Here is a 21385-nt window from a genome sequence, read left to right on the forward strand (position 1 = left end):
TCTGCAATATGTCGTTGTTGAAGTCTGGATTTGAATAAGCTTCATGTACTTGATATGCTTGGTCAATTGCATTTATTGGATACTCTCCAGGTCTTCGTTGATCTCGCTCGTCAAGTCGGATATCACGTCTGGTTCCAGGACCACAATAATTATATCCTGGAAGTTGTTTTTCTCCTAGGTATTTAGCCCATGCAGTTCCAGGTGATTTTCCTAATGAAGTAGCGATATCGCCACCAATTGTATTATTAGAAATAAATATATATTTATTTGTACAACATTTCGCACATTTACCTGTAAGTTCACGCTTTTATTTTTTGTTATTATTGTTGTTAATACACTTGTTGGGGTGAATGTTCTACATCGAACGCAACATAAATCAACATTATTTATTATATTTCTCTAACATGGATGTCATTGATTTCTCAGTGACTCGAAAACAAGAGCCAGTCAATCATATTTCAGCATTACCGAATTCCATCAGAATGATAATATTTGGTCCATCCGTATCTGGTTAGACACAATTACGGCTTAAGTCGATAGTGAGATGGCTCAAGTAGTATACGTTATATTTAGTGGCACCTTCCGGAGATGATCAGAGATGCTATGATGTTCTTAAATATTTTAATGAAAATGCAAAATTGTTGGACGAAGAAGGTAACGATATTATTGATACTATCACCGAAATTAATGAAGCCCAATATGTAGATAAACTCGATGGATTTATTTATAATCTCGTGGTATATGACTACGTAATGCTGGACAAACAATCAAATTCAGCAAGAATATTTCTCGAGGCAGATATAATAATACTAACATGATTTATACATTGATATACACAAATACCTAATGCATTAGAGATAACTGTAATATTTTAGTTGTGTTTAATGGAGTAGATACAAATACGCTGCGAAATATTCAGTAGACTCGATGTTGTAGGGCTATGGATATGATTAGGTTAAAAGAATTCGTTTCAAAAGCACAATCCGCTTCACACGGATTTATAACAATACATTTACACGATATAGTATAGGTCTTGATAAGATCTTTGGATAGAAAGACAGCATCAGAGAGGTTGCGACGACAAATAAGTGACAAATACAAACGACAAAAATAAAGTAACAAAATAAACTAACCTAATTAGAGAAACTCTCGGTAAGTTATAGGCTTCAGTTAGACGTTACCGACCTTATATTTTCTTTTTGGTAGAAAGCATTATTTTTCAAAAATGTACCTTCCCCTCTCTGCCACTGTAAGTGTTATAAAAATCTTGTTACATCGTACCACTAATTATATGTTTAAAAAACACTCAAACAATTATTTTTCATCTTCAATCACAAAATAAAGCGTAAACTATGATTGTACGGTGTCTTCAACATTAAGCTCAAACGGTCTTCTTTGAGCTGAATCCATGAAAATCACCATGGGAAAATCAACGTTTTTCATCAAAATGTTTTGTTCTGTAAGATGTTTAATAATTTTAAACACTTTAATCTACATGGTTATGGCAGTGTAATGTGTTACATTTAGTACCGTTCTCTTTCTGCTTAGTCAGTTTTAACCTTAGGCACACACTAAAAGGAGAAAAACTCGGACATAATGAAAAGAAAAATACTACAGTTAGTAATTAATAAAAACCTAATAAAATTTTAACATTGGCAGAAAATAATACCATTCTGTTTTCTGTTGAACTTGTCAATTAAATATTTGCTTCAAGTAAATGTCAGTGAGTTTTGTAAAGGAATGTCTGCATGGTTTTAGTGGAAACGAGTAAATGTTTGTTGACCTAATAACGGAATTGTATCTGTCGTCAGTAGTATTTCAATAGAGTCTACGTCTTTAAATGAACATGTTTGTTAAATTTTGAGTACACACCTCAGATCAAACAGACGACGAACATTAATAAGTAAATTGAATGTAATTTGTTTATCTCATATAATTGAATTGTAACATTTTAAGGGTAAATGGATTGTCATTACTTGATCCAAAACATGTATTAAGAAGATATTTACAGTGAAAGCAAACATTTGGAATAAATTCTTAGAAAATGTATCAATACTATGATTTATAAGAGTAATGTATAAAAGATGACTTGCAATCAGTACAATACGGTTATAAAGACCAAGTGTCGATGCATTGATTTCTCTTTATTTTCCTACCTATATGCACAGAAAAGTGTGGAGGAAAAGAAGGTTGAACTTGTCCATAGGATTGGAGAAGTGACAAAAGAAATTGAAAGCAAAAAAATCTTAGCAGAAAATAGGATTGAAGAAGAAATGAAAAAGAGGGTAAATTCTCTTGAAAGTCGTTTACGTGAATTGGAAGATCATAAAAGGAAGACACAGATAAAGATAGCTGCTTTCTAAGAATTATCCAGTCTGACGGACGAGGATGCAATCGGTTTCTTTATGGTGAGTCCCAGCTGAGAAACGTCATACTTTTTTTAAACAGTAATCTGGCTGCCTTGTAGTGGTAACTGATTGCAATTATCAAACACAGGAAACGCTTTCTATGGTCATAAGTTGTCGGCATGGCTTTAGAAGCAATCTGACACTTGAATTTAAGGTGTGATAGAGTGTATAGATACGTTTACAATTGAGAGAGTGCGCTACAGTATTCTAAATTACGACAGTTTCACTTTATCTTTGGTTATGAATATATAAACGAGCATTGTCATGGAAAATACTGAAACAAAATGTATCATATGCTATACTCACAAGAAAAAGTCATATTTCTTCTTTCCTATATTATTCACAATTTAATGTAGAATGTGTTTTGTATATTTTCAGAAACTGAAGGAACTACAAAATGAGATTGAACCAGTGTAAGTATTCTGTTTTCAATTTATCTTGCACGTTTCTTGTTTTCGTCAAACGTTATTGGAAATGAAAGTTAATTATCAATACATTTACGCAACACCATTACAATTATATATACTTCAAGCATTAAGATCATGACCCATCATAGAAAACATCATTGGATATATCGTAACTCACATCTTACTCTTCTGGATTTTAGGGTACTGTTTTGCTGAGTATCTGAATGCATGTTTTTCGGTGATTTCAAATGTGAAGACCCAAGGTACCATCAAAAGGAGTTCAATAGTTTTTTGAATTGTATACAAAAACATATAACACGAAGTCAGTTTATGTTCAAGAACAGGAATAGTGTATTAAATAAAATAATACATGCTCAAAGGTAGTCAAAACAAATACATCAATATTTACCGTATTTTGGTTTGTTACGTATAGTGCAGCTTCCTGGTTGCGTTGTGAAGCAAGTTTTACAAATCCTAAATAAGTAAAGAAATAAAGAGAATATAAATCAATCTGTGTACAGGTTGCCTATAACCGTCTTCCTTTTCTTATTTACATTACATAATTTTAATACTATATTTGGTCAGAATCCGGATGCTCATTTTAAACTTGTCCTGATTTTGCCACCGCATTGATGGACTGTTATTATAATAATTTTGTAATTATTGGGGCTGCTAATAGTACCACTGAGGTACCTTTAGCTACGCTGCCTTTCCCATCCAATCTTATATTTATATTGTAATAAAGTTGGAGTATGCGCATTTGTTTATAGCGCACCCTTTTAATGATGGTTTACTCTTGGTGCATTCAGGTCAGAGCTGCATGAGTGTCCCTGGAATTCAATATCCCCTATTAAAATCTAATTTTGTACATTGATTGTGTGATTCCATGTGCCGTATTTATGACTGGAGTCTGGTAAATTACACAATGGACTAAACGAGAAGGGACTATTCCGTCGTCGGCAAGCGCCCTTTATTGTTGCCATGGTGGTTAATGTGATGCAAACTTACTGGATTAAAACCATGCTTTAACTGGCCTAACGTGGCGTAGTACAAATAGATCCCTGGTTTAGTTGGTTGAGTAGTATAGCTTTACGGCCTGCAATATTGACGGTACATGACGGAAAGTTAATGAAGAGAAACCATGCAGTTTATGCGGTTAATAGACCATCGGGAAGCTATGAGATCATTGGTCTTGTATTGATTATAGTAGAATTATTTATATAATGAACACGTTTGACATTCCACTTTACGATAGTAGTAGAATACAGTTCTTTGGAATTATGGGAAACGCATGACTTCTAGCGTAATCTTGCCAGGGTTTGACATCGCTCGGTCAAGTCAACACGTAATAAAAATTGAGGATTTCATAATTTAGTTAAATTCGTGTACTGAACGCGCTCGTTTGATGTCTAATTGAGTGTGTGTGTGTGTGTGTGTGTGAGTGTGTTCTCAACAGATGGACCAAATTATGCCAATAAATGATAGAAGGTTGATAAGGGATAGCAGATATAGTTAGCCAAAGATGCAGAGGGTATGTCCATGTGCAATTTATGGGTTAGTATCAATAATTACCCAAGATATTTAGTCATGAGGTTTCCAGTGCCCAATGCGTATTAAAAGTCGTCCAGCTCATGCATGCGCATTTACTAATCTTAAATTAAATATCAATAGTTGCTGAAAATATAATAAAGATTAGTTTAACCAAAGTCTATTCAATCCTGATTATTTAATGATACGTGCCTTAAATGTCATCAAGAAACGTCTTGACGAAAATCGGCGACCAGGTACTAAACTGGGTCAAGAAACGAGTACAACAAGACTAAACGTCACAATATAGATATTTAATCATGAGGTTTCCAGTGCGCAATGCGTATTCTATAGCAAAAGTCGTATGGCTCATGTATGCGCATTTACTTATCTTAAATTAAATATAAATAGTTGCTAAAACATAATAAAAATTTAGTTTAACCAAAGTCATCAAAATCATCAAGAAACGTCTAGACGAAAATCGGCCGCCAGGTACTAAACTGGGTCAAGAAACGAACAAAAAAAGAATCATCGTCACAATATAGGGTAGTGCGAATCTGTGTATCAACGTGTTTAACTTTCATTGTGACATGACGTCTCGGTACCTTCAATCAGGATTGTAATATATGGTTAATAATGATTTAGCCGTAAGTACATCTCGGGGCATGAATATAATGGTCTTCCAAAGGAATTATTTGAATGCAAATAAAGTGAATAATTGTCATTTACAGGAATGTAAATCCTAAAATATGACACGCATTACTGAAATAATCGGTGTTAAAGACATACATGACTTGTATGACTTTTACTATACAAATAGTAACCTAATACTAGGTTTCAAATTGCCACGGCTAAGCCAATAACTCCATTATATAATGTATTTGTTAAGCTCTGGTTTATACTAACACGAGGATTGGTTGGCAAATATTGCTAGATTTTCTTTGGTCTCCCAACTCAGTTCTTTCCTTTAATTTCAGGATGGAAACAATCACATAAACTCTTGGAATATTACGTTAAACTGTAAAGTACTGGATTTTCCAATATAATCATTTGTACAATTCACTGCAGTTAACTGCAGTCATAAATATTGTAATACTGTTGTGAGTAAGCATCGATAGTATTATGATCCAGATATCTGCGAAAGCTTATGGTTGAAATGTCCAACACGCAAGCGAGCTAATCAAATTCAAAACACATTATATCCTTTTTCTCACCTGGAAAACCCCGGCAAGAACCAACGAACCACGAGAAGCTACTGATAAGCTGTCGTGGCCGATGCCAGTTACTAACTCACGCGAACAGAGTGAAATGGCATTGATCGGTAATGGCAAACGGATTAAACCACTTGCCACCCGTGGCCCCGAACATAAACGATAAACGTATGATATTTCGCTGGGTATCGTCAGAACTCCGCTACTTCAATATGTTATACACATTGTTAGCAAGTTTCGTTAAGTCCAGTTATACAATACATAGATAATTAGCTTCCTAAGAGTGACTAACATATATTTCATGAGGGAAGGATGGATTGCGTGGTGAAAAAGACATATTCTCACTTTTGGCTATGCCACCGTTACGAATACTGACTTTTACACCCACTCGAGGAGATAAATTCATTATTCACTCAGAGCAAGCATATGTCCCTCTTTATCTAACATTTCTGTTATCTGCAAGGAACTTAAATTAACCGGAGGATGTAACTGAAAAGTTACTTGCCGGCTCCAGCGATATCATATAGATATCCCTTTATATTATAAACAGAGGTTACGCTACACATCAAAGTGGGCGACTAGGTCGCCAAAAAGATGTAAACTTCACCTTGTTTTGTTGGGAAAGCGAACACTACTTCGCCTGTGATTATTTCAGACGTTGCATGAGTGATAGTAGTTTATGAACTTTGATGCTCTCTCATTGTAGCCAGGTATTTATGCTAAGTTGGACAGGTTTATCGCTCAAGGTGAAATGCAATGTATACGTTGTTGTTGGAAATGCGCCGACAAACAAAATCTAGCACATTCACGGCGTGTTTGAATAGCTGACCGACCATTTGCCCTTCCCGTAGCAAGTTATCATTGCCCGATTTCAACAATTATGCCTGCTATTTAATGAATAAAACATACCAACTTCTGTTTTAAAACTTAGCGATCAATGTGTAAATGATATTTAGCGTTTTAAGAAAATAATCTCTAGATTTAGCATGCGTAATGTATAGCTAGAACAGTTCGCAGGACAGCATAGACTATAAATAACAAATCGTATGAGAAAGGTTGACATAAATGTGTTATTGAGACATCTATTTGTACAGAATCTACTAATATCGCCACCACCTCCACCGTTTGTCACTGTCGCAGCATCAAAATTTAGCAACAAAGTAACGGTAAAGCAGCTAAGACATTTGGTACGTGAGCACAATATCCGAATAACCCGAGTTGCATGTAAAGCTGACATTCTTGTGGTATTAGACGAGTATGAACAACACCCTAGTAGTTGTCTTGCATCTGACTTCGCTACTGCAAAAACGCATGAGTCAAAAGTACCAGAATTTAAATTTCATAAACGTTGTGGTGAGTTGGAAAATAACGTGACCATTATTCCACCCACCTACCCACAAGGCAAAGATATTCCACAACTGCTGAAAATATGTTTCCTGGAATCATAGCGATGTTACAAAACTTTGGTCATGCCGGGTTTCACAGCAGATATTTTTTTAGTGCTCATCATTATACACCGCCTAGCCGTGAAAAAGACGGATTTAAAACTACTTACCAATTAACACATAGGGATGTCCGTGTAATCCTGAATCGAAAAGGCGGCAGTTCCATAAATTATGAAATTGGCAGAGGTATTGAAATTATTCTTGAAATGCTGGAGAAGTACGCAAATGTAACATCAGGATGGACCCTTAAATCATTAACACATGTTGAGGTGCATCTCTCACCCGTATCAGCCGTTCCGTGGATGCAGCAACATAGCAACAGAGACTGGGTTTCACCAAGTTCAGTGATAAATTTTAAAAACTTTTGTCAACATATGTTTTGAATGGACAATTTTGTCGGTGTTATTTCTGGTATCGCACTATTTATGGACAAAAGATTTTGCTCGTTTACTTAATCGACATAGGAATCAGGAATATACACAACTAATAACTAAACAAGGTGTGTAACGGTACAAGTACATGAACGACTGGGACAAATTTGCTAAACCTCATTTCCCACCGATCATCGTTAGCACGTGAAAATATTTCTGACCATGACTGCGAGCATGGAAAGAAAGTTTGGTCTGCATTCGAATACAAAAATTTCAGTGACTATCAGGATCTGTATGTTGGCACCTATGTGCTGTTGCTCGATGATGTGTTTAGAACATTTCGTGACACTGATGTGCACGTGTGCAAGCTCAGTCCCGCACATTTCTTCTCGTTACCAGTTATGGAATGGAATATATTGTTTTCCAAAACCAAAATCAAGCTGATATTACTCACTTATATTGATCAGCTTGTGTTTGTTGAGCAATCAAGTCGTGGTGGAATATCTATGGCGAGTCACTGATACGCTCGTACCAACATCCCAATCGAGGAAGAGTATAACCCCACTGACCCCAATAATTACATTATATTTCTATATACCAATAACCTTTATGGTAGGTTGGTGGATTGCAGTGGACCGATCCTGCTCACGTACCAAAACACATGCGGGTCGCAAATTCCATGGTGACCACGGATACTTCTTTGAAGTTGATCTAGAATATTCTGCGCATGTATATGTGTACACCACAATTACCCGATCCATAAACGTTGTCATTGCCTGGTACGTGGCTGTCCCCGTATCAATACGCGATTGGTGATGAGTACGGACGCAAATACACCGCAAGTACTAAACTGGTACCAATTCGTCGGACTAAACACAATTCTATACTGCAAATGTGGAATCTGCAGTTGTACTTACGATTGTGTATGCGTATAACCAAGGTCCATTGGGTGTTTGGATTTTGTCAGCAAGCTTGGATGGCTCTTTATGTTGGGATGAACACGGACGTATACACAAACGTCTCCAATGTTTTGGAAAAGATGTTTTTAAACTCATGATCGACGCTGTGCTGGGAAAAAGAACCAAGTACAAATCTGAATAAACGTATTCGAGCTGATCTTGTCCGCGATAATGAGCAAGAAAAACTCAGAAGGCTCATAGCTGACCCGACTTTTGAATTCAGAAACAATCTTTCATGGTGGACGTATTGCTGTTCACAGTACCAAAACAAAATCTCAGATTGATAGAACCAATCTATGTTGGTATGACCGGGGGTAGATTTGTAGAACCTACTCATGTCTGAGTTTTACTATGTCGATCAAACCGTTGTATCAGGATCGAATTAAGATGATGTACATCGACACTGATTCGTGTATGATATGTATCACGAGCGATGAGTTGCACGCGGACATGGCACAGCCAACAGAAGAGTTTGTTGAATTAGTCTGATACCAACGATTCTCCGAAATAGTTTCCGTTGTTTCCTAGCCCTAGCAAAACGTTGGTTAGCAAGTTAAAAGACAAATGCTCGGGTAAGCTAATCGATGAGTAGGTAGTACTGCTACCTAAAATGTACTTGATTGTGGTTAGACTGCAGAACTCAAGTAAGAATATCATAAAAGCCAAAGGTGTTCCACAAGTGATGGTTAAGAAATACCTGAAGTACGAATCACAACTGGAATGTCTTCGAGACCATCATGAATTTACACATACAGCAAATGTGATTTGATCTAAGAACCGTTGCACGGTTGGTTACAGATGTCAAAATATGAGTTTATACCAACTCGATGTCAATCGATGGATGCTCCCCGATAACATTATTACGCGTTAGAGCAGTGTGTCTTTGTGACTTATACTGGTTAATGAACTGTTAACACAAATCCTGGTGGCAGTTCCGTGTTGGTTGGAATTACTTGCGATTCCTCTCGCAAAAATGCACGGCTGAGAGGTTTTGGTCCACCAGACGATTATGGCGCCAATCGCGAACTGAGTGGTTGTCTCAGATTTTATATCCGTTCTGAAATAGTGAATAAGTCGACAGATTATATCGGGGCAGTGGCACGACTTTATTGTCCACCTTCTAACTTTAAATGTGTCTAAATATATCAAACAAACGTCTTTCAGTGGTTGTAATAGTGCTAGCTGTGAAATTGTTTTCTGAGTAAGAGTAACAGTCATTTTTCGAATTACATTGGCTGGTTTTAATTCATGTCGTGTGTGTGACTTCATTGTTCAAGGTTGCTATGACAAATGGATGTAGATTTAACCATTCCCCTTGATCGTTTTGGCATCATCGATAATTTATGTGCATAGCGATGATCGAACAACTGTTCTGCAAGTATACGATCAAATCCTTCCACAATGCGTGGTAACGATGTACAGTAACATGCAGACAATGTACTAGAAAATGGTGTTAGGTACACATAACAGCCACAGATTCAATAAATTCTTTGCTATGATCTAGTTGTAACAATTGAGTCCATGTGAGTGGTCCGCTTACATAAATAGGTATTTGTGCAACTGCGACATTAGCAGAATCTTTTGATGTCGGTGGCTCCGCATCTTTATATATGATAGCCACATAACAGTGGTGAGCGCGTATGTGTAGGTTCGTACTTTCCCTCGTCGATCACGGACACAAATAAAAATAAAATATAAATCAGCCATATCTGTCACAGCGCTTGTTTAGCCAACCATGTTCCAGCAATCCTATGCGTGACCTTGCCCGAAATGGCCTGACCGCTCAGATACCAATGTAGACTGGTCTTACTGCACCAAAACATTTGTTCTTGTACTTCGAGATAAAATTCAGAGTAAGATCCTACTTGATACCTTAGGATTGACTAAGGTTAAACGGTCATCCCTTTGTGGTCAAACGGACACCAAGAACATTCTGAATACATTCGGCTTGATCTCACGTAATCAACTCTACATATTGCACATGCATATAATAATTTGTGGTAGTATATGGACCGACATCAAAATATAGACACATGTCAGCACATTTGTCAGCAGGACTTTCGTACATTGTACTCGATTTATTAGTTTTCATATGAACACCTGAAATTGTTAAAGACAGTCTGTCGTTGACATGTATTTGCATGCACGTGTAGTTCTGGCTGGTAGTAATTACAGATGCTATGCTGTGATACATTCTGACAAGACAATGTTTCTGGAGGGTTAGATTAATACTGTCCTATCAAGAATTAAGGTCACACTTACTCAAAGTCAGCTGGGAAAATCAGACACGAAATAAAAAACAATTGTGGGGTAACATTAAATCCTTTTCAACAAAATTAACTGGAACTTCCCCCATGTGGTTCACCCAAACACATCTGGCTCAACTTAGTACGGCCAAACACAACAACACCTCAGTGACATTACAAGTATCCAAGTCAGATGTACCATATATGCCACAGACTGGTGGAATATTTCCATTCCTTTCAGCAACTATGTTGTTGTTGGCAAAAGCTGCAACGTTAAGGGCTGTCGGAACTACGTCAGTAATGGCAATAAAAAAGCGGTTAGCAGCTGCATAAAAAGAAGAGGCATCCGATTACCTGCCACGAGTCGTCGAATATCCTAGGGCAAAATTATTCGATTACCCGGGCGCAGAAGGCCAAGCGTTCATTTACCAAAATCGATCGATTTATGTGATGAGAAAAATTTGTATCGATAGGGCCACGCACACGTGCAGCTGATCTGGACTTGACAACAAGACCTGGCTCTCAATGTGTCGCATCGTTTGCATGTTCGCTACTATGGACTCGCTCTGCCATTCCCAGCCGAAGTTGTTAATTATTTATCCAAGCGTGGAAAACAACTGTTGTTTTTTTTCTTCAACTATACCAATGCGAACAAGGTTAGTTGGTTCCATATGCGGTCGGCTTGTCATTGATACGTTGCGGACACTGTATAGTTCATCAACCCCGCTAACATGCATTGATTTCAGATTAAATTACGTTTAATATTATACAATGACTTATCTATTAACATTTATGGAAGTTACTCTGACCGACGACACGATGATGATATGGATCTGAGACGATTTACCACTAAATGAATTTAACACTTGTGCTAATGTTTGTGTCAATTCACGCGATCTTGTGATTTGGGAAGATCAAATTATAAACTGAAAACCTCTAACGTTTACAATCAAGTTATTATGTGTCAAATTAATAGGCGCTGTCGCACAAAGCCCGACTTAGGTCACTGAAATGGTGACATCAGTAACAACTCTGATGTGTCGGCGGAGTGTATCAAAATATATGTTCATGATACTAATGGAACAACAAAATAATACATGAATGAAAAATTATCAAAGCAAAACAATGGTTTAAACAACAAATTGCTGACGTACCAGGATCAATCTTACTAACGCTTTAGGGCGACATGACTGGAATAAATAATCGAAGGAAGAGAAAAACCATTTGACGAGGCAACATTAGCAAATGGTCAACTTGTTCTAGCTTCTCGTGTTGAAAATTATTTTGATAGACAAAAAGTCACCTCTTTAAGGTTCCCGAGTCAAGAGTATGCTTACTTACCCTAACCAGAAATAAACGTCCGTGGGGTCAAATCCGTATGTTGGTCAGTGATCTAATGCATCTTGGTCTTTTGTCATCCAAATCGTATATCAACAAACCTAGTAATTTTTTTACAGTTTTGAATAGTTACATTAACAAAATAATTAACAGCTGGAGATGAAGTTCAATTTGAAGCACTCCGCATCCAGAAGGATAGTCAACCGTTTTTGCTATTTGTGTTTAGAGTGGATTTATTCAATGGATATATAGGTAATTGAATCTGATGAGGTTGAGAATCTACCTACGGAATGTCGGAAAAACTGACCGTAGATGCGAACAGCAGTATCAATTTTCCTCCACTTGTTAAGGAATATCCACTTCAAACATTGTTACCAAAACATTGTACGAAATGTCATTTAATTATTTTAAGGTTCAAATAGAAATTGATTGCTGAAACCACCCTAATGTGCCAATAACAACCTGAGGCCAATTTGAAGTAATCGCAGTTGGAAACAAACAAACGTTGACTTTACAAACAGATGTAACAACTCTCCGTGATTTTTGTCTATAATGGTGAAGTGGCATTCCCGATGTATTCACTCCAGCTACGTTTACCAACGAATATTTTGCACATACATTAGCTCAAATGAGAAAATATATCTCAAATATTATTCATCAATAACGCATATTTTAGAGTAATATTTATTGGGCAAAGTCTACCGTTAGATGCAAAGGGTTCTGGCGTAATAGGTCTGCTTTTAAAGAGTGCTGGATTCCAATATCCTAGCACAATCGCTGGAGTATTCCCGAGGCAGAGATTGTTTTCCAACTGCATGAACATTGTGCCAGTAAAAAGAGTAATTGGTTAGAATTACACGTCCTTATTACGCCCCAGAGTGATGATGAGATCGGACAAGGTCTGCCTGTCGTACAATTAAAATACACGATTGAAATATTAATAGAAGAACTATTATGAAGCAACATTATTACCGATGTCAAATAGTAGTCGAAGCAAGACAGCAGCTGCAAGACGAAATCACCTAAAGAGCATGCTGATTGTGAAATACAAATGCGCGTGTTTGGTCGTAGATGCGCAGCATCAACTGTTTGATCTTGGTGTGACTGGAATTACAAGCATCAACCACGGTATGTGCACTAATCGGCAATAACCAGTGACTCTGGTGGTGCCAGAAAATTCATTTCGATAATACGGCATATAACGGGGAGTTTGGGTGGGGTAACTATGTCATGGAGTAGAGACGAGGACCGATATCAGTGAACCCAAAGGCAAACATAAAATGAAAAAACGTCGTTTCATACTGCTACTGGTTAAAGGCGTAATCTGTCAGGTGACCGTTCCACCATTTCAAAACCCCACATATTCAGACCATTGGTGAGGATCACACTCTGGTTCTTACACTTCCCACTGAGATAACTTTCATCTAGCTCCACTTTTCGATAAAACAATAGTGGCTGCAGATTTGTATACCAGTGTTCCACTACGATTTCACGGATGTATGAACCCCAATTTACAGCGGCATTTTATTAAAGTCCACACCGGTGTGAATAAAACATAGGAAGAGGCAATTACGGTTTAAATGATACCATTATATCTGACCAAGGACGATGGCCCTTTTCAAAATAGGAGTGCTTCTTAAGGTATATCCATGGTTCCTATCTGAGTTGCAAAACACTGGTTGACCCACCCCCTCACCCACAAAAGTGCCCGAACTTTCGGCTTACCAGTACCATCACATTTTGGGCAAATGAAAGAACTGGCCAATACCCCATTGAAAGATTTTGAAATACCCATTTCGTGCTCGACAACACTTTTGTAATGCGTGCTGCATAGACTTAAGCACTCACCCCAAAGAACGTCTTTCAACAGTGTGACACATTTGAGGAAAGGTCATTGTAAATATGCATGCATGCAGCACGTCCTCCAGTTTATGCACGTACATCTTACACATGCATGTTTTGTTTATGACAATATACTAGCTCATTCACTACTTATAGTTAGTTCAATAAAGGGTTGATAGATATCAGTGCAAGATAAAGTGTATGATAAATCATTCCTTTTGTCAGAAACATTTAAAGCAATGAGTTCATGAGAAACTCTTTCTCAACGCCTTTCATTTATGTGCGTATATCGTCGTACACTCCGACCCAGGTACTTGTATCGTCCAGCGGAGATAGTATCGGTATAAAATGTAAAATTTGTGTCAAAATAATTGGACAAACGCTTCAAAATAACAATATGGAACAGCATAACCTACAATATTTAGCAGCCGAGCACACAAAAAAATATTCCAGTGTTTAGTTTATTTTTAGTAAACATATACAAAAATCTCTTTAATATCGTTCTATATTTCCCTATTTCTTGCAGCCATTACCTTATTTGCATATGCAAATAAACTGTTCTATTACCTTTTCATTACGAGTGGAAGTAGTGCAGAAACATGTATTAGATGTTCCATATATATATATATATATATATATATATATATATATATATATATATATATATATATATATATATATATATATATATATATATATATATATATATATATATATATATATATATATATATATATATATATATATATTACAGTTTGTACTCTTTATATGTAGCATGTGAGTTTGATTAATGACTTCTTAACAGGTTAATTTGTGTGACACTGACTAGATAAAATAAGCTAATGACATTGTTATACAATAGTCACTTTACTGATTGGCTACGATGGTAGGGATTTGTTTTACTACTACTATCAAATTTTGGCGGCCATTTTTGTTTTTCGATTGACCAGTGGGAATTGGAGATAAATTGCTCACGTCTGTCTGAATATGGCCAATGTTTCTGCAGGGGCTCGTTACGCCATGTGTATCAGCATATCATGTTCTGAAAAATTGCACGGAAATAAAATAACTAAACCTAAAGGTATTGGTCAATTGATAGTTGGCGAGGGGAAGGGTTGTATTTTCAGTATGTATTTTCTGTTATGCAAACAAACAGGTCTAGAATATCAACCAAAGGCTTTATGAAATAGAAATGCATTTATTGTTCTACAGAACAACCTCGTTCGAATTATTAATCATTCGCTTTATTTCGGAAATAAATGACAAAAATGTTAGCACTGAGCTCTGTTGAAACAACATACATAAAATGAAAATTATATCTTAGACGGAATAAGCTCGTTAGTGATAAGCAATGTGCATATAATAATGTTCTTTTTCCCTTACAATAAGAACTGTTTTAATTCATTGCAATGATTTCCACGGATTATGGCGATATAAAGAAATCGCATGGATGTTCAGGAATGTGTTGATAATAATGAAGTTTAATCAGTAATATTAAACATTTTGTACTAATAATAAAACTCTATACGTTTGTTTTAACGCTTATAATACTTGTGTTTATTCGGTCGAAGAAAACCAATTTTGATTCACTGCATTAATTTCCACTTTTATATCAGGGTATTGAAAATAAAACAAATTATAAAACAAATTATTGTGGAGTAACGGGCTGAGAACAATGATTTTATTAAGTTAAAGAAAAATTATTTTTTCTTTGCACTCATTTGTCTTTTTATTGCATTTGGCATTAATACTTGTTTTGTAAGGCTTTCATTGTATACTATTGCCCAATTGTCTGTCATCGTCATCATAAATTTAATTTCGCTTGGGAAATGTGTGATATTGTCGACTAATAAATTGTTTTTTCAGATAATATATTAAATGATTCCAACAATCAAATGACAGTCAGTTAATCGGTTCCTAGCAGTTACAGGCATGCTGTAGTCCTCAAAAAGCAATTATGCCTTATATTTCTGAAATGCCAATTGTTTGGGTAATGCTTGCTGCATCATAGTTGTACTTTGCTGGATATAAGAACAAGAGTTTGACGTTTATTAATATTAACGATTCCCCCGACACACACACACACACACACTTCACTAATTCTAAGAAGGCATTCTTATTCATGTAATTGTGTTTACTCTCCCCGTAAATAATTTACTTTGGTGATAAGGGTTTTTCATTACCACGTCTTATGTATACTTAATTTAGTGCAGAAGACTACATAAAACAAGCAGTGACGGGGACAGGATGTGATTCATCATTGCCCATTGAACAATTTATGAATGAGATTATTGCCAATGCAACGCGGGATATCTGTACATCGGAAAGAAGACTTCAGGCTCCTGGTTAGTAGCATATATTATTTTTTTTCTATAATTCTATGAACATGGATAATTAGACAACAATCCTCTCGCATAAAATGTTGCATTCATGTTTATCTTTTGGCAGGTTAATGTATCTGAGGATACGTGCGTGGGACATCATTGAAAATTACTATTTTGGACAGAATCACACTAGACTGAACACGAGATTGCATACTTGGCTGTATATAGTCCTATGGAAGGAAAATAAATACAATTTTTAACATAGCAATAGACTTTCAGTTTGATCATTATGTCGTTACATTCTTTCGTCAATCGAACTATATTATTCCATTGACATTAGACCTGGTGTTAGACAGTGAACATATATTCTCAGGTTCGCATTCTGTGAAACAGAATGCTAAAGCGAATGCCCTGTTTATGAATATATTGGTTACAATTTTCTTGAGATTCACATTTTTTTAGAGATACGTTTCTAAAGCATCACACCATTCCAATTGTATTCATCTTCTACAGCCCTTATAAATGAACAACCGTTTGGATTTTGTAGGTTTTCGTTCTAGCTGTACTTGTTTTAATTTTGCATAACAAATGCTGCGATAAAATAGGCATCATGGTACTTTAATGAAGTAACTTTTGTGTCTAATTATCTCACAGAGAACAGTTTGTTTACGGAATACAATTTTCTTACGACAAAGCCAGCTGATCTGCTATGGTGCGTTCGTAAACTATTACAGAAATATTAAAGCTTGCAAGTGGTACAAAGTGATCTACCGACATTGATCTGTGGGGGGGGGGGGCCGAGTGGTCAAATGCGGTTCCCTTTTCTGATATTAATAGCTCATTTATGTCAGCATGGGCTCGTATTTCAGGATCGGCCATACGAGGTATGTAAAAAGGCTCGTAAGTAGTTTCCTGTGTGCTGGTGGTCCTTCTCTGAGCCTTCACGATTTCGTCTCTCCGCAGAAGCAATGAAAGCAATGTATAACATGTCTCATCCTTAAACATGGCGTTAAGCCCACGACTAAAACAACGACAAAAATAACATCTACAGCAGAAGAGGAGATACCGACCAAATCATGTGGCGTCCACCTTAAGCCCCCACCAAATCAAAGCTTCATTGCACAATTAGGACCTTATGAATGTGACAATATTGATTTATTAGTAACCAAAGCTCAATCTGTGGTTTATATAAAAATAGCGAAACGGAATGACTGCGACCAGGTTAATAGATGTTGAATATCTATTGAATGACTTTCTTGGGTAATTGTTGTAGTTTTCATTTTCCATTGTGTATGAATCGTTAATTGCCTAAAGATATTTTACAGATTCAGAGGTTTGTCCCAGTTGAATTTTAATTCGTTAATTTGCAATCAATCACATCCTCCCAAGTGAACCCCGGATGCTACAAAATGGACACCCTTATTTTATTTCGGACAGTGGCCCAGACAAATGCACCTGGGCTAAGTTTTATAAGTTTACAATTACCCATTCAATGATATTTCATTTGCATTCAGTGCATCGCAGGCACCCCCACCACTTATAACATTTTTGTTTTTTACGCAAACAATATGTCAGTCCCATCCTGAGATCGAATGTGAAGTAAGTTTCCACATATCGATCGAAAGATTATCCGTACGCTTTAACCACTGCGCCACAGTCTGTTAGGAATATACCGCTAAAATAATGTTTATGAGTGCTGTTTACAGAATGTATTAGTACACTCCCACTTATGCACAGACATACAGATAAAACATTAATAATATACGCGCATTTATATAACACTAAACAGAGAATCTATTAGGTATGTGAGCATTTTAAATCATGCCTGTTCTGTTATGCATATCGTAAGGGGTATTGATTTTTGCTTGAGCTATGGAAACTTTTGTGTTATTATTAGCGATCAATTGGTCAAATGTATTTCGCAGGGCTTGATACGTGATATATGGATGTCTAAACTGTAGGTCGAATTGGTATTCCGGCAATTCGATGTAGCTGGAGAAAAATACGTTATTGTGCATACTGAAATCTTGTATGTCAACTTAGTGATATGTAATTTAATCTCTGTTGTAATACTAATAATGATTTATTCCGTGCATACTACGTCCACAATTTTGTAACATGTGTGCATACAAATACTATCACCTACTACTGAAACAAAAGGCTCCACCTTGTAATTCGGGTCTAGAAAATAATGTTCTTGTTATAAAACGCCAATATGGCGCTTATATTAATATTGATCATTGATCCCATATGTAAATTTTATTTTCTGATTGAATAGTGTCAATGTAGCCGAGTTATGCATGCAGTTTGCTACTTGTCATAAAGCTCCAGGATTAATATCAAAATATACATTTGTCTTGTTCTCCTGTATTAAGATTTTTTGATTTCACTGGTCGTCTTATTATTTTGCATTTGCCAGTTTTCCACCATTTACTGTTCCCGCTCCATGTGATCTTTAAAAGATTTGCAATATGGTTTTTTTTTTCTTCACTTTTTTAGTTGATATGATCAAAGCCAAGACCGTCATTTATCAAACCATTGAGGCTCTCGTACATGAATGTTTTGAGCAAGATACGGTTTTATGATTTATCACCGGGTATTCTAATACCTATTTTTTAAATATACCTTGATTTACGGATATTTCCAACAGTTTTTTTTTTGCTCAGTCGGCAATGTCTGATAATATCTGCTCTGTTGGCTTCTTAATTAATGAATACATGATGTGTCTTACTTTAATCGATATTTTTTCAGCTTGATTCATTATATTATCTTATTATTATAATACCACAATATTATTTTCGATGTACCTGTCGATGTAGTCTCGTAAATCCTTTATTTTCACATAATCATCAGCGTTTATTAACACAGCATATCTTTGGAACGCGCGATCTTTTCGTCCACTACAAGACACACAAATTCAGTTCTTCCTTTCATCCTCACACTACATCAGACATTGTTTCGGACCGCTACCGGCAAGTCTGATATTTATCATATGAACACTACAAAACCTGATTAGTTATGGTATGTTATTTGTCTTAATTAGAAGAAAGTTATGTTATATTAAGGACACTTTATCATATATTGCATAATGACTAATAATTACTGTTGCAAAGCAGCTGCGAGAACAGTATTTTAGTCTGACCGGGTTAAAATCATCCTTCCAAAGGTCGAAACTATCACCAAAAATATTACGAAATCAGATCAACCAATTATTAACCGAGACGGAAATTGAGAGGTTAGCCAAGATTGAACAACAACTCACCACTCGATTCGACTTCGACAGATTACCAGGTCAGAAAAAACGTCCACGATTTGAGCTGCAATTTCACGAATTTATAAAAAAGGACAAAATTAGTTTGCACAAGATGGCGCTGTTTAATTTTGTCAACATTTAGGATAGACGGTGATGATATTTTCGTTGATTACACCATGAACGACAAATCAGCAGCGACTATTGCTAATAATCTTGTAGACGCAAAACTATATCTGTTTAGAATAAAATGTATCGTCTAACACGTTAGCCAAGATGGTCCAACTTGGATTATTCGTGATAAACTCGACCCTGTTAAGGAATCACGGCGACATAACATTGTCTTCCACGTTGCCAAAAATTCTAAACCAGGCGCGTTTATCGGAATAGAAAAACTATACCACAAAAACGAGTATGCAGCGTCCGCAGTGGTTTGTGCACTATGCCGTTGAATTTATCTGATATTAATGCTGTTGCTCCGATGAGTGGCCACAGCCACAAACACGTTAAATCGTGTGGACCAGCGTCTTTGGGAATATTTTATTAACTAAAAACGTGGAATTCAACTAACAGAATCACTAATTAAAAATAACAAGTGGGAAGATTCTCTGTCGATGAAGCTAAACCAAATGACGTATCAGTATTGGAATAAACATTGAAGTTCCCAAACACGGTAACAACAATAACAAACGGGATGTTATGTAATGCCAGTGCCGCAGTAAACGCGTCCCAATATCGATAGTTCATTATAACAGTCACGCGTGGACTGAATCAGTAATAACTCTCCACGAGAAAGAACAATACGATTATGTGAAGGCAATATGTTTTTAGCAGTTTTTTTAATATAAGTGCCCGTGACCCTCTGTCTGTCTGGCTATTTCACGGCGGTGAGACGCAGATTTATATGTGGCTGATTTATCTGCGGAAGACATCTGCTACAGATGAATCGACATTTGATTACTTTGTGTTAACGTCTGGATTACTTGACCAGGAATGAATCTCTCCAACGTGCGATGAAACAGACTGCGGTAAGGTATCAGGGCGACAGTGATGAATTACTCCATAAATGTTTTATTACGTCTCCTGATGCGGCTCTTATAGCACAACAAAATACAAAAAATAATATATCGAAGATATATCACTATATTGTGTCGAGTTTTGCACATTTTGGTCTCTGGAACACAAAATATAATTCCGCCGAAATGATCTCAGTTGATAATGTGGCATTAGTTTGGATACGGCGAATGTTAACCGTATTTTGAAAGAATCAATCATCCAACACACGAAATGACACAAGTTGCGATAAACAGTGAAATTCCTAGCTACGATCTCATCGTATTTGTCCAGATTTAATCATTTGAGTTATCAAGATATTTATCCGATTGTACCTGCCTGGTTTAATAAACCAGACACAAAATATTAATCGGAACAACTGTTGAGCAAAACATCAGCGTGGCTGGGCTCCAATAATGATATTTCGATATATAATTGACGCCAAGATAATTACATAGCTGGCTGAAACTTCTGCGATAGTATCACATACGCCACTAAAGTCTACCTGGCTTCCTCAAGATAATAAAGATATTTGCAAAAAAATATATCGGTACGTTTACATTATCTGCGACATCTGATAGTAAACACAAGATTAACCATGGTCCTGGCATAACTTGATTTTGTGATTGCAGATACAACGTTCAGAGGAGTATGGATGTCGTGGCAGAAAACAATCACGTGAGATGGAATGAATATTGGCACGATAGTCAGCTACTAAAATGGTTTACTCATTTGAGAATTTCGATGCTCCCATAGTCGTCAATAAATCTGTTATCTATCATCAACCGGTTTTCAGTGGATGCTGGTAGAGTCGACATGGATTCATTTTACATAAGTCGATCGAAACTGGACCTTATAAAACCATTTATCGACGAAGTCGAAGAAGCTAGCAGCAGTAGCTGTGCTACCACAGTCGACGATACTGTGTGGCGATCAAGGACAGCCTCTGCCGTTTACAGGAGAATTGCCGCATGAGTGGCTAAGCAGCTACATTAGCCGCTACG

General features: G+C 36.5%; 1 protein-coding gene across 1 annotated transcript in view; it reads left to right on the forward strand.

Moving 5' to 3' along the window:
- Window positions 1-2275: 2275 nt before the first annotated feature.
- Window positions 2276-21385, forward strand: part of LOC149777900 (uncharacterized) — a 46497-nt gene continuing 27387 nt past the window's right edge. Inside the window, exons 1-3 of the mRNA XM_089938991.1 lie at window positions 2276-2408; window positions 2787-2821; window positions 15963-16099. Coding sequence (XP_089795117.1) covers window positions 2406-2408; window positions 2787-2821; window positions 15963-16099 — 175 coding nt within the window. The 5' untranslated portion in view covers window positions 2276-2405. The remainder of the gene's footprint in view (window positions 2409-2786; window positions 2822-15962; window positions 16100-21385) is intronic.

Source organism: Sinohyriopsis cumingii, chromosome 17 (genome assembly GCF_028554795.1).
Source record: "Sinohyriopsis cumingii isolate HCF-2022 chromosome 17, ASM2855479v2, whole genome shotgun sequence".
Classification (NCBI taxonomy): Eukaryota; Metazoa; Mollusca; class Bivalvia; order Unionida; family Unionidae; genus Sinohyriopsis; species Sinohyriopsis cumingii.